This window comes from Dendrobates tinctorius, unplaced genomic scaffold (genome assembly GCF_039654945.1).
Source record: "Dendrobates tinctorius isolate UK_male_01 unplaced genomic scaffold, ASM3965494v1 ptg000147l, whole genome shotgun sequence".
Taxonomy (NCBI): domain Eukaryota; kingdom Metazoa; phylum Chordata; class Amphibia; order Anura; family Dendrobatidae; genus Dendrobates; species Dendrobates tinctorius.
In genome coordinates this window covers 15,749,187-15,763,201 of record NW_027361814.1, presented here as the reverse complement: position 1 = coordinate 15,763,201, position 14,015 = coordinate 15,749,187, and the positions used below count along the sequence as shown (strand labels likewise).

Sequence of the window (14,015 nt, the reverse complement as noted above, 5' to 3'; positions counted from 1 at the left end):
GTGCCTGCTGCCACTAGATAAATTACAAAAGATACAGGAGCAGGTTCTTCGGGCAATTGATAATCCATCTATGACCCTCAGACAGGCCATGTCCCTGTTAGGCTCTCTAACTTCATGCATCCCAGCAGTCAGATGGGCACAATTCCATACCAGACCCCTTCAAAACGACGTCTTGGTTAATAGCAGGGCCCTGGAAGGCTCCTTACAAGGTCGGATGTTGCTAAGCCCCTCAGCTGTTACATCACTGAGATGGTGGCTCGATAGCGAGAACCTAGCATCAGGGGTGCCCTGGATAACACAGATAACCCGTATTATAACCACAGACGCAAGTTCCTTCGGTTGGGGAGCCCATATGGGGGACATAGTGTTACAGGGACAGTGGGATTCTGATTCTGAGATCTCATCCAACCAGAGAGAGCTATTGGCGATAGAACGGGCAGTCAAGAAACTCATTATGTACCTACAGGGCCATCATGTGAGGATACACTCGGACAACCAGGTAGCGGTAGCATATGTCAACCACCAAGGTGGAACCCGCTCCAGCGCTCTGATGCAGATAACAGAACGGCTCCTCCAGATAGCAGAGAGAAATTGTCTATCTTTAACCGCGCTCCACATCAGCGGAAAGGACAACGTAAGAGCAGACTTTTTAAGCCGCAAGGCTCTAAGACAAGGAGAATGGGCTTTGAACAAAGATATTTACCACCAGATTGTCCGCAGATGGGGTCAGCCGGAGGTAGACCTCTTTGCCACCAGAGAAAACAGAAAAGAAAGATTGTTCTGCTCTCTGAACCCCAGGGAAGATCCCCTGGCGGTGGATGCCCTCCTGATAAGATGGGACTTTTCTCTGGCATATGCCTTCCCGCCATTGAATCATCTTCCTCTGGTAGTCAGGAAGATCAGAGAGGATCGGGCAAAAGTCATACTGATTGTCCCCTTTTGGCCCAGGAGGACCTGGTTCACGTGGTTGAGGACCATGTCGGTATGCGATCCCTGGGTACTGCCGAACCTTCCGGATCTCCTCTACCAGGGGCCAGTCAGCCACCCACAAGTAGCGGGACTTCATTTGACGGCGTGGTGTTTGAAAGGTCACTATTAAAGAATAGAGGGTTCTCCAAGAACTTAATTGACACCCTCCTAAAGAGCAGAAATTTAACTACCACTAACATCTATGCTAGGACCTGGAAACGCTTCCTGTCCACCTTTCACTTTGACATCAGAGACGGAATTCCCACGAAACATATTCTGGAATTTCTCCAGAAAGGTTTCGAATTGGGTCTCTCCACAAGTACGTTAAAAGTGCAAGTTTCAGCCTTAGGGGCCCTGTTTGCAGGTGATATTGCAAAAAATTATTGGGTAGCAAGGTTCATCAGAGCAGCGGCCAGATCGAGACCTATACACAAAGACAGATGTGTGCCGTGGGACTTAAACTTAGTCCTTACAGCCATGACGGAAAGTCCGTTTGAACCTTTAGATTCTGCCTCACTAAAGGTTATATCTCTTAAGACAGCATTTCTGGTAGCGATAACATCCGCACGTAGGGTGAGCGACATACAGGCACTTTCCAGATTGCCCCCTTACACAGAGTTCTTACAAGATAGAGTAATCCTAAGGCCAGATCCAGCATACCTTCCCAAGGTAGCAACACAATTCCACAGGACACAGGAGATAGTTCTGCCTTCCTTCCTCCCTAATCCAACCAACCCTAAAGAGCAAAAACTTCAGGCATTAGATATTAGGAGATGCTTACTTACATATTTAGCAGCCACGGATCATTGGAAGAAGGAGAACGCATTATTCCTATCCTTCCAAGGTCCCAGGAAAGGATACAGAGTATCAAAACGCACGTTAGCAAAGTGGATTAGGGAGGCTATCTCTCTTGCCTACACAGCAGGTGGCGGCCCAGCTCCACAGAATCTGAGGGCGCATTCCACTCGGGCCATGGCATCATCCTGGGCAGAAAGATCTGGAGTATCTATTGATCAAATATGTAAGGCGGCCACTTGGTCATCTCCTTCCACCTTTTTTAACCACTATCAGTTAGACATGGGTGCCTCCTCAGACCTCACCTTCGGGCTAAGGGTGCTGCAGGCCGTAGTCCCTCCCTAAGTTAGTTTACATCTCTGTAATTCTCTCGTGGTGCTGTCATGGGAGTCCGAATAAAGTATTAAGTTACGTACCGGTAACGGTATTTTTCGGAAGCCCATGACAGCACCCTTAGTTCCCTCCCTTGTTCACATATAGGGGTGCACTCCTTTAGAAGATTGTTCTTAAAATCACCTTATGTGGGAGATGGTGTAAAATAATTCTGGTAAATAGGGTAGATAGGTTGTATATATTATAGGTTGTGTACTAACCATGGTAGCCTCTCAAGCTCTGTAATCCAACTGATGCGTGGGAGAGGTGCCGCCCTTTTGTATCTGTAGGTTTCCTGTTCCTATAGGGCGGATCCCCTCTCTCGTGGTGCTGTCATGGGCTTCCGAAAAATACCGTTACCGGTACGTAACTTAATACTTTTTCAGCGTTTTAGCAGTGTTTTTTTCCGCAGGATTTTTTCGTGTAGATTTATTGTGTCATTTTGCCTACAGTATTTGTTTAATATTTAAAAAAAAATAGTTTTAGTTGTTTTTATAAAGATAATTCTGCAAAAATGCTACAAAAACGTTACGGAATCTAATCTAAGCATTTTTCTTTTTACTTTCTATGAGTGAAGAATGTTGAAAGAGTTGTTTTGCTGCAGATTTAAAACAAAACTCTGCAGATTTCCATTTCAGTTAGGAAAAAAAAACAAGCATGTTCTTGAGATTTTTTAAATCTCATAGCTTTTGCTGTTACTGTAAAATGCAGCTTTTAATTTGCATTAAAAAATGCTGCAAAAAAAAGCAAAAACACAATGTATGAACATAGTCCAAGCCAGAGTTTTTGAAGATCTCTAGGTAGTTCTAGGATCTGCTGGTTACGTCACATTACCTAACAGAATCTGTTTCTCATCGCTCCCCCTATTGTTTGGTATGCTGCATCACAGTTTCGGGGACATGGCTTGATTCAAGCCCATTATTCATCCTTGCACTTGACTGACTATCATCATGTTGCATTTACCACCCATCTCCTATACTGGTGTGTTGTGTGCCATAGTTGGAATACATTAGTGTGTAGTGCACATTTGTCTGATGCTACAGCACTCACTGTGATGGAAGAAATGTATCACAGAGGTGGTTGTCCTCTGTGATGTAAACCTGGATTAATGCTCTAGTACACACACAGTAGTAAGTGGGGTTAATCGGCCATGACAGGGCCAGGTTTAATGTGAGGAGCTGAAGAGTTGGGGTGGGTTGGCTGCTCACCATATCTCAACCTCGGAGTGTGGTTTCAAATTGTAAAATGGGACCTGTTTTTCTCAGATGTTTCTGTGTGTGGATGTGTACAGTCCTCCTGGATTGTGTGCCTTTGCTAAAGGACTAAGATGCTGGATGCTAGCCCATGAGTGCAAACCCTGACTATTGTTGGACCTTTTACTTAATGTTTAACTTTGTGCCACAAAGAGGGTTGTATTTAAGTTTTCTTGTGATGCGGTTTATGAGAAGTGAAGTAAAGAAGCCAGACTTTTAAATAGATACGGTTCCTGTGATACGTCATCTCACTTCCAAGTGAGTAGCATTGTTACAGTGTGTATCCTATATATGTGTATCAATGTGTGCATGTATACAGGATAGGCGTTGGAAGGACAAATTAAGAAAATAGCTAGAAAGACCCATGCAAGACCCTACACAGCTGAAGGTTAAACAGTCAGTCCCTGGTCTGCCTGACTTAAAAACACAGAAACTGCTCTAATAATGCCAGTCCTGCATTATCAGTGTAGATTCTGAGGTTAAATGGAACCTGTCACCTGAAAAATCACTATTAGCCTGCAGTTATGGGGTTAGTCAACAGGTTAATAGCGTTCATAACCTTCCCAATGCAGGCACTTAGAACCATGATGCCGGGAGGAAATTAACTTTTATCTTGCTACATGACCCACATTCTCATTAAATTCAGCTCAGTCCATATACAGCAAAACAAGCCTGACCTTTGATACACCCACCACCATGTTTCACTGATGGCATGAGGTTTTCATACTGTAGTGCGTAATGCAGTATTTTCTCTTTCTCCAAACATGACATTTGTCATTTGAAACAGAATGCTCTATATCGGTTTCATCCATCCACAAAAAAATTGTTCAAAAAGGCTTCTGGTAGTTGGGCAACAATGTTCTTTATGGAGAGTAGAAGCAATCCCGTTGTGTAAACTATGGTTGCTCAGTGACCTTCTGATTGTGGTCAAATTAACATTTATAGTAGCTAATGAAAGAGCAGACTTTAGTTGCTTAACGTAACCTTGGGATCCTCTGTGACCTTACAGACTATTATATGTAATTCTCTTGGAGTGGGTTTTCATGGTGGAGCATTCCTAGGTAAGATGGTAATGATCTTTAATTTCATCCAATTGAACGCATTCTGATTTATTGTGGACTGGTGGAGGTAAAACTTTTTATAGACAGTTTTTTTTTTACCCTTTTCCAGCCTAATGAGCAGCAATAACTCCTCTTCTGATGTCCTCAGATATCTCATTTGTTTGTGCCATTATTTAATTCCTCAAAGATATGTTGTGAAATCAGACTTTGATTCTTGTTCATTAAATAAAACAGAATGCGCATTCACACCTGATTGTCACCCCATTGATTGAAAAGACAAGACTAATTTCACCTTCAAATTCTGCTAGTCCATAAGGTTCACATACGTTTGTCACTAACATATGTTAATGATAGTGGATCATTTTCGTCAGTTAAAAATGACAAAGTCTAATATTTTTTACTCTGTTGCTTTAGTTGGTTTTCTATATTAATTTATAGGACTTGAGTAAAAATCTGATGTAGTTTTAGGTGAACAAATGAAAAGGAAAAAATATCTAATGTTCACTTTCTGATACGTTCTGTTGTGAATAAAATATGGCTATAAGAGATTTTCAAATCATTGCATTCTTGCTTTCTTTACGTTTTACACAGTTTCCCAACTTTTTTGGACTCTAATACACTACCATGAAGGAGGCATTTGATTGGCTGCAAATTTGTTCTGCAGCAGGACAATGACCAAAATATACAGTCAATGTCATTAAGAACTATCTTCAGCATAAAGAAGAAGAAAGAGTCCGGGGAGTGATAATATGGCCCATCATCAAGACATGATCTCAACATCATCAACTCTGGAATTACGGTACATGAAAAGATGGAAGGATTTGTGAGAGCCTACATCCCAGATCTGGTTTGTTCTGCAACATTTTTGGAACAATTTTCCTGGTGACTTCTTTCAAAAACTCTGTGCAAATACAAGTGTACCTAGAAGAATTAATGCTGCTGTGAAATAAGGAGGTGGTCACAACAAATATTGATTTGATTTAGATTTTCTTTTGTGCCATTCACTTTGCATTTTTGTTAATTTTTGTTCATTGCTAAAAATAAACTATTAACACGTCTATTTTTTTAAAGCATTCCTACTTTGCAGCACTTTTTCAAAACATTGCCTAAAAACTTTTCTTCATTGTGGGTATGCATATGAATTGTAAACCTTTGTGTGTTAATACTTATAATTATAATAAATATTTACCTCTAGGTAATTGTTAAAGTAATTTCCTACGTCTTCAAAGCAGCCATAAGGCATTTGTTTGCTCTGCAGCCAATCCACAGAATCTTGAATGTCTTTATCATCAATTGGAATAAACTTCTTAGCCCCATTGTAAGCCTTGACTATGAATGCAGTGACCCTTCAAAGAAAACATTGCACATTTAAAGGAATTGTACAGGTTTAGAAAATCATATCTATCCTATCTGACCAAGCATTGTTCACAGTAAGTAGTGAGGCACATAAGACCATTAACGCTTTGAATTTGATCCATAAATCCCAACTAAAGCCTACCACCATGATGCGTCTTTCAGGTAATGTGGAGATAGCTTTTAATCTGGTAAGTTGTATTATTGTGGAGTAATATTTTAAAGCTTTAGGTCTGAAAATTGTGGAAATTGATTACGGTAACTATCTATATATTACCACTCTAACCTCATGTCTTGGTGAACGGTTTCCTCTCAAAAACATTTCCCTATTCAAAATGTGACACATCAGGGTGGTTCCTTCTCACCCCTGAAATTTATAATCACTCAAACATTTCCTTTGACATAATTGAACGAATAACATTGAAGGTAAAAGAGTCCTATACAAAAATAGCTACATTTGCAGGTGACATTTTTTTTAACATAGACTGTAAACGCCTTTCCCAATCTATTGTCTAAGTTTAGATTTTTTACCATCCTATCAAATTTTAAAATTAATCTTTGGAAATCAAAAGCTCTGAATATCTTGCCAACAATGTCATTAATAAGCACACTAGAAGCCTCCTTTAGTTTCAGATGGGCCTCGAAATCACAAAAATATCTGGGCATAGGTCTGAGAGAGCGGAGCTCTATCATGAACTTTCTGTTGCTGGATATAAGCCTGTTGCAGTATATGGTTTATGCTGATTAATAAACCGCATGGACTGTTTATGTTAAAAAACCTGTGCCGGACCTGGTTAATAAGCTGCCAAGCGAGGGTCCCCAATATGAGTAACAAGCGATACCTTACAATTGGTGGAGAATGCTAAGTGCACCGTTGTAGCCTTGTTGCTAGGGGCAACAGACAAGGTCTACAAATTCGGTTGCTAGGAGCAATGGTTCTAAGAAGTACATGTTACAGTGCTGGCAACTCTGAGCCAGGAGAGCAGACGGTCTTGAAAACCGTGAATTATGCTGACTGGGGTCAGTGAGAGAAATGTGTACAGGATACCTCTGTGGTAGAGGGATCTGAGAACCTGCGTGGCCATCAGGTAAAGGTCATGAAAACCATGTGATGCTGACCAGGGTCAGAGAAAGAGACTGTTGATAAATTGTGGGATACCTCTGAGGAGAAGAGGCATCCGGGAACCTGTGTGGCCAAGAGATAACAGACAGGAGTCTGTGGTATACTGACCGGGGTCAGAGAAAGACTGTTTGAGAAGTCGCTATAGGGTGCCTCTGTGGATAAGAGGTACCCGAGAACCTGTGTGGTCGACACCAGCAGGTAACGGACAGGAGTCCGTGTTGTACTGAACGGGGTCAGTGAGAGACTGTGTATGTGTTTTTTTTCCTGCTCTTATAAAACCGGGGTCAGTGAGAGACTGTGTATGTGTTTTTTTTCTTCTCTTTCCTATAAAGCTGAAGGTGTTGCTGTGACTCAGTGGGGTCACAAAGTTTCTTCAAGGCAGCTTGCGGTGGATCAGTGGGGTCACGAAGGTGACAAGTGTCTAGCGGTAACTCAGCGGGGTTACGAAGATTGCTGTGGAGCAGGAGCTGCAGTGACACCAGCAGCTGATTGTGAGCGGCAGCTGGAGGTGCCAGTGATTGGTGACAGCAGGACTTGTGTCAGTGCCAGCAGGAGCTGGTATGGTTTCGTGCTTAAAGTACAAGCCCGAAAAGACATAAACTCTATTGTGTGAACTCGGGCCTAAGAAGGCCTGTAGAGTGGACATGGGGAAATCCCAAAAGGGGGCTGTGACCCAAACCAGGGTGGTAATCCAAAAAGGGTGGAGTCCCAGGGAGAGGCAGAGTCCAAAAAGGGGATAGTGGCCCAAAAGGGGGAGGAACATCCCAAAGTAAAAGGGGTGGTACAGATGAACGGTTGCCAGGGGCAAATGTCCTATAGGTGTTCAGTCTGCCTGGTGAACTACCCACCAGGCACGATGCTATGGGGGTGTGGCCTCCAGATAAATAACGAGATGTGGTTAGTCTGGTCGACCCTGGGAGTCCGGTGACTCTAGTGAGGGTTGCTCCTGAGATACCCGGCAGAAAGGTTGGGGTCACTAGCAACCACGGGGGCACTAAGGATTGTCCAATGGCCAGGGTAGTCTTTGAGACAGGCTGGAACATTGCAGGACAGGATGTCACGATAGTCCCGAATCTGTCCTGTCCAGTGGTTATAGGCCTGGACTCTAGACTGCTCTCTGGCTTGTGGGAGTTCCTCTACAGCAGGCAGCAGGGGGATGGAGACCTTTCTACTGTTGGGCTGACAGACATTGAGACGGTGATGCCTCCTAAAATGGACAGGTCAGATGTAGGAGTGACCTGAGGAAGGGGTGCATTTTCCCACTTGACGGACCTGATATCTTGTGACTAGTGTTGAGCATTCCGATACTGCAAATATTGGGTATCGGCCGATATTCGCTGTATCGGAATTTCGATATCGAGTACCAATATTTTTTAAATATCGGATACCGGAATTGGAAGTCCCCATAATGCAATGAGCCACTGTTGTGGCTGTGATTGGCTGCTGAAATGATGTCATCATGATGCGCGGTCTGTGCGCATCACGATGCGCGGTCAGTGCGGGCCTGCTGGTGGTCAGTATGGGCCTCTCGGGGGCCTGTGCCGGCTGCCGGTGGTCTGTACGGGCCTCTCGGGGGCCTGTGCCAGCTGCCGGTGGTCTGTACAGGCCTCTCGGGGCCTGTCCCGTCTGTCGGAGTTCTGTACGGGCCTCTCGGGGGCCTGTGCTGGCTGCCGGTGGTCTGTACGGGCCTCGCGGGGGCCTGTGCCGACTGTCGGTGGTCTGTACGGGCCTCTCGGGGGCATGTGCCGGCTGTCGGTGGTCTGTGCCGGCTGCCGGGGGGCCTGTGCTGGCTGCCGGTGGTCTGTACGGGCCTCTCAGGGGCCTGTGCCAGCTGTCGGTGGTCTGTGTCGGCTGCCGGGGGCCTGTGCCGGCTGCCGGTGGTCTGTACGGGCCTCTCGGGGGCCTGTGCCGGCTGTCGGTGGTCTGTGCCTGCTGCCAGGGGCCTGTGCGGGCCTGCCAGGGGTCTTGTGTGTGTGTGCAGGCATCGTCCGATGGGACTACAAGTCCCATCGGGCGATGCCTGCTAAACTGACAGTGATTGACACATTAGCCAATGATGGGACAGTAGTAGTCCCATCATCCGGCTAATATGTTGAATGTAAAAAAAACATACTACATACTACATACATACTACATTCATACAACATACACACATACAAACTACATACATGCTACATATATACTACATTCATACAACATACATATATACTACATACATGCTACATATATACTACATTCATACAACATACATATATACTACATACATGCTACATATATACTACATTCATACAACATACATATATACTACATACTACATACATGCTGCATATATACTACATTCATACAATATACATACATACTACATACATGCTACATATATACTACGTTCATACAACATACATACATACTACATACATGCTACATATATACTACATTCATACAACATACATATATACTACATACATACTTCATATATACGACATTCATACAACATACATATATACTACATACATACTACATATATACTACATTCATACAACATACATACATACTACATACATGCTACATATGTACTACATTCATACAACATACATATATACTACATATATACTACATACAACATACATACTACATATATACTACATTCATACAACATACATGCTACATATATACTACATTCATACAACATACATATATACTACATATATACTACATTCATACAACATATATATATACTACATATATACTACATTCATACAACATATATATATATATACTACATACATGCTACTAGGGTTGAGCGATACCATCCGTATTCAAAATTATCGGATCGGAATGGATCGGCCCGATACACAAAAAAGTATCGGGTATCGTCGATTCTGATTTCAATACCGGAAGTCCCATTAAAGTCAATGGGACAGAAATATCGGAATTAAAAAAAACCTTTCGGGAGGGGGGAAGAGTGTGGGCGGTGTATGGGCGGACACTGCGTGTCTGTGTGTGCGGGCGGGGTCTGTGCGGGCTGACGGTGGTCTGTACAGGCCTCTCGGGGGCCTGTGCCGGCTGCCGGTGGTCTGTACGGGCCTCTCGGGGGCATGTGCCGGCTGTCGGTGGTCTGTGCTGGCTGCCGGGGTCCTGTGTCCGCTGACGGTGGTCTGTACGGGCCTCTCGGGGGCCTGTGCCGGCTGTCGGTGGTCTGTACGGGCCTCTCGGGGCCTGTGCCGGCTGTCGGTGGTCTGTGCCGGCTGCCGGTGGTCTATACGGGCCTCTCAGGGGCCTGTGCCGGCTGCCGGGGGCCTGTGCCATCTGTATGTAGTATGTATGTAGTATCTATATATTTTTTTTTACATTCAACACATTAGCCGGATGATGGGACTACTACTGTCCCATCATTGGCTAATGTGTCAATCACTGTCAGTGTAGTAGGCATCGCCCGATGGGACTTGTATTCCCATTGGACGATACCTGCACACACACAAGACCCCCGTCAGGCCCGCACAGACCACCGACAGCCGGCAGCCGGCACAGACCACCGACAGCCGACACAGGCCCCCGAGAGGCCCATACAGACCACCGGCAGCCGGCACAGGCCCCCGGCAGCCGGCACAGACCCCCGCCAGCCGCCACAGGCCCCCGAGAGGCCCGTACAGACCACCAGCAGCCGGCACAGGCCCCCGAGAGGCCCGTACAGGCCACCGGCAGCTGACACAGGCCCCGACAGGCCCGTACAGACCACCGGCAGCCAGCACAGGCCCCCGAGAGGCCCGTACAGACCACCAGCAGCCGGCACAGGCCCCCGGCAGACCCGTACAGACCACCGGCAACCAGCACAGGCCCCCGAGAGGCCCGTACAGACCACCGGCAGCCGGCACAGGCCCCCGGCAGCCGGCACAGACCACCGACAGCCGGCACAGGCCCTGAGAGGCCTGTACAGACCACTGGCAGCCGGCACAGGCCCCCGGCAGGCCCGTACAGACCACCGACAGCCTGCACAGACCCCGCCCGCACACACAGACACGCACAGTGTCCGCCCGGTTTTTTTTAATTCCGATATTTCTGTCCCATTGACTTTAATGGGACTTCCTGAATCGGAATCGGCGATACCCGATACTTTTTTGTGTATCGGGCCTATTCATTATGATCCGATACTTTTGAATATCGGATGGTATCGCTCAACCCTAGTAGCATGTATGTAGTATGTAGTATATACAGTCATGGCCAAAAGTATTGACATCCCTGCAATTCTGTCAGATAATACTCAGTTTCTTCCTGAAAATGATTGCAAACACAAATTCTTTGGTATTATTATCTTCATTTAATTTGTCTTAAATGAAAAAACACAAAAAGAATTGTCCTAAAGCCAAATTGGATATAATTCCACACCAAACATAAAAAAGAGGGTGGACAAAAGTATTGGCACTGTTCGAAAAATCATGTGATGCTTCTCTAATTTGTGTAATTAACAGCACCTGTAACTTACCTGTGGCACCTAACAGGTGTTGGCAATAACTAAATCACACTTGCAGCCAGTTGACATGGATTAAAGTTGACTCAACCTCTGTCCTGTGTCCTTGTGTGTACCACATTGAGCATGGAGAAAAGAAAGAAGACCAAAGAACTGTCTGAGGACTTGAGAAACCAAATTGTGAGGAAGCATGAGCAATCTCAAGGCTACAAGTCCATCTCCAAAGACCTGAATGTTCCTGTGTCTACCGTGCGCAGCGTCATCAAGAAGTTTAAAGCCCATGGCACTGTGGCTAACCACCCTAGATGTGGCTGGAAAAGAAAAATTGACAAGAGATTTCAACGCAAGATTGTGCGGATGTTGGATAAAGAACCTCCACTAACATCTAAACAAGTTCAAGCTGCCCTGCAGTCCGAGGGTACAACGGTGTCAACCCGTACTATCCGTCGGCATCTGAATGAAAAGGGACTGTATGGTAGGAGACCCAGGAAGACTCCACTTCTTACCCCGAGACATAAAAAAGCCAGGCTGGAGTTTGCCAAAACTTACCTGAAAAAGCCTAAAACATTTTGGAAGAATGTTCTTTGGTCAGATGAGACAAAAGTAGAGCTTTTAGGGCAAAAGCATCAACATAGAGTTTACAGGAGAAAAAAGAGGCATTCAAAGAAAAGTACACGGTCCCTACAGTCAAACATGGCGGAGGTTCCCTGATGTTTTGGGGTTGCTTTGCTGCCTCTGGCACTGGACTGCTTGACCGTGTGCATGGCATTATGAAGTCAGAAGACTACCAACAAATTTTGCAGCATAATTTAGGGCCCAGTGTGAGAAAGCTGGGTCTCCCTCAGAGGTCATGGGTCTTCCAGCAGCACAATGACCCAAAACACACTTCAAAAAGCACTAGAAAATGGTTTGAGAGAAAGCACTGGAGACTTCTAAGGTGGCCAGCAATGAATCCAGACCTGAATCCCATAGAACACCTGTGGAGAGATCTAAAAATGGCAGTTTGGAGAAGGCACCCTTCAAATATCAGGGACCTGGAGTAGTTTGCCAAAGAAGAAAGGTCTAAAATTCCAGCAGAGCATTGTAAGAAACTCATTGATGGTTACCGGAAGTGGTTGGTCGCAGTTATTTTGGCTAAAGGTTGTGCAACCAAGTATTAGGCTGAGGGTGCCAATACTTTTGTCCGGCCCATTTTTGGAGTTTTGTGTGAAATGATCAATGTTTTGCTTTTTGCTTCATTCTCTTTTGTGTTTTTTCATTTAAGACAAATTAAATGAAGATAATAATACCAAAGAATTTGTGTTTGCAATCATTTTCAGGAAGAAACTGAATATTATCTGACAGAATTGCAGGGGTGTCAATACTTTTGGCCATGACTGTATATATGTTGTATGAATGTAGTATATATGTAGCATGTATGTAGTATATATGATGTATGAATGTAGTATATATGTAGCATGTATGTAGTATGTAGTATATATGTATGTTGTATGAATGTAATATATATGAAGTATGTATGTAGTATATATGTATGTTGTATGAATGTAGTATATATGTAGTATGTAATATGTATGAATGTAGTATATATGTAGTATGTATAAATCCAACAAGTGCCGTTAATGGAGATTCCTGTATTCAATCTTTCTAGTTATATTTTGACAGACTCACAGATTGGACTCTTGTCTAAAGGACTAGGTTTTTCTCCAGTTAAAAAATTCAGTTTATTCCACACTATTGTTGATATCAATAGATTTGCACGTAATTTGACCCTTAAAGTTCATTATAATGAGGATAATACTCATGTGTATAATGATTTATCATCTGTCAGTATATCATCTGATAATAATTGTATTCATTTTAGTGAACAGGTAGCTGTCTCTAATTTAAGACAACTAGAGGGGGAGACAGAGTTGGAGGATAGGGTTAATTTAAATGACTGGTTTCAGACTCGTAATCCCATGTTCTACCCAGTAAAATCGAGACCTCCTTTCCTTGATTTTTTTCAGGAAACAATTGAAAGTGAGCTTGTGTCTCTTTATAATCAAGTAGAACATCAAGAGGTTAAATTTAATCTGAATATTTTTGAACATAGGGCAATTGATGAACTGAGAGCTAATGGCGATCTCCTTGTTGTCCAGGCAGACAAGGGGGGCGCTATTGTGGCTCTCAATGCTGGTTTATACAAGAAAATGAACTTGCTGGATCTAGAAAAACAGTAGCACCTACTGTATATTGAATTGCCATCTAATCCAACTAATTCATTTAATTCTGAATTATTACATCTATTACAGGTGGGAATTAGTATGGGTGCTATTTCAGACAGAATTAAAAAATTTATTTTTTGTGAAACACCGATTGTCCCAATATACCACTCACTCCCTAAAGTTCATAAAGAGGTTTTTCCTCCCCCTCTCAGACCCATCGTGTCTGGGATCGGGTCATTCAGTGATAAACTAGGGGAGTGGGTGGATTTTTATCTTCAACCCTTAGTGCCAGTAACACCAAGTCATCTTAAAGATTCCAAAAGTATAATACAGATTATGGAAAAATTTCACTGGCAATCTGATTATGTGTGGTTATCTTGCGATGTGGTGGGGTTATATCCTTCTATCCCCCATCACGTC

The 14,015-nt window shown here is 43.9% G+C and overlaps 1 protein-coding gene across 3 annotated transcripts in view; it reads right to left on the bottom strand.

Annotated features, from left to right (window-relative positions):
• The window catches only part of LOC141049748 (alpha-2-macroglobulin-like protein 1), a 355,320-nt gene that overhangs the window by 28,946 nt on the left and 312,359 nt on the right, over window positions 1-14,015 (bottom strand). For all 3 annotated transcript variants that reach the window (XM_073546474.1, XM_073546473.1, XM_073546476.1), the window contains one exon: window positions 5,640-5,796. In XM_073546474.1, coding sequence (XP_073402575.1) covers window positions 5,640-5,796 — 157 coding nt within the window. The remainder of the gene's footprint in view (window positions 1-5,639; window positions 5,797-14,015) is intronic.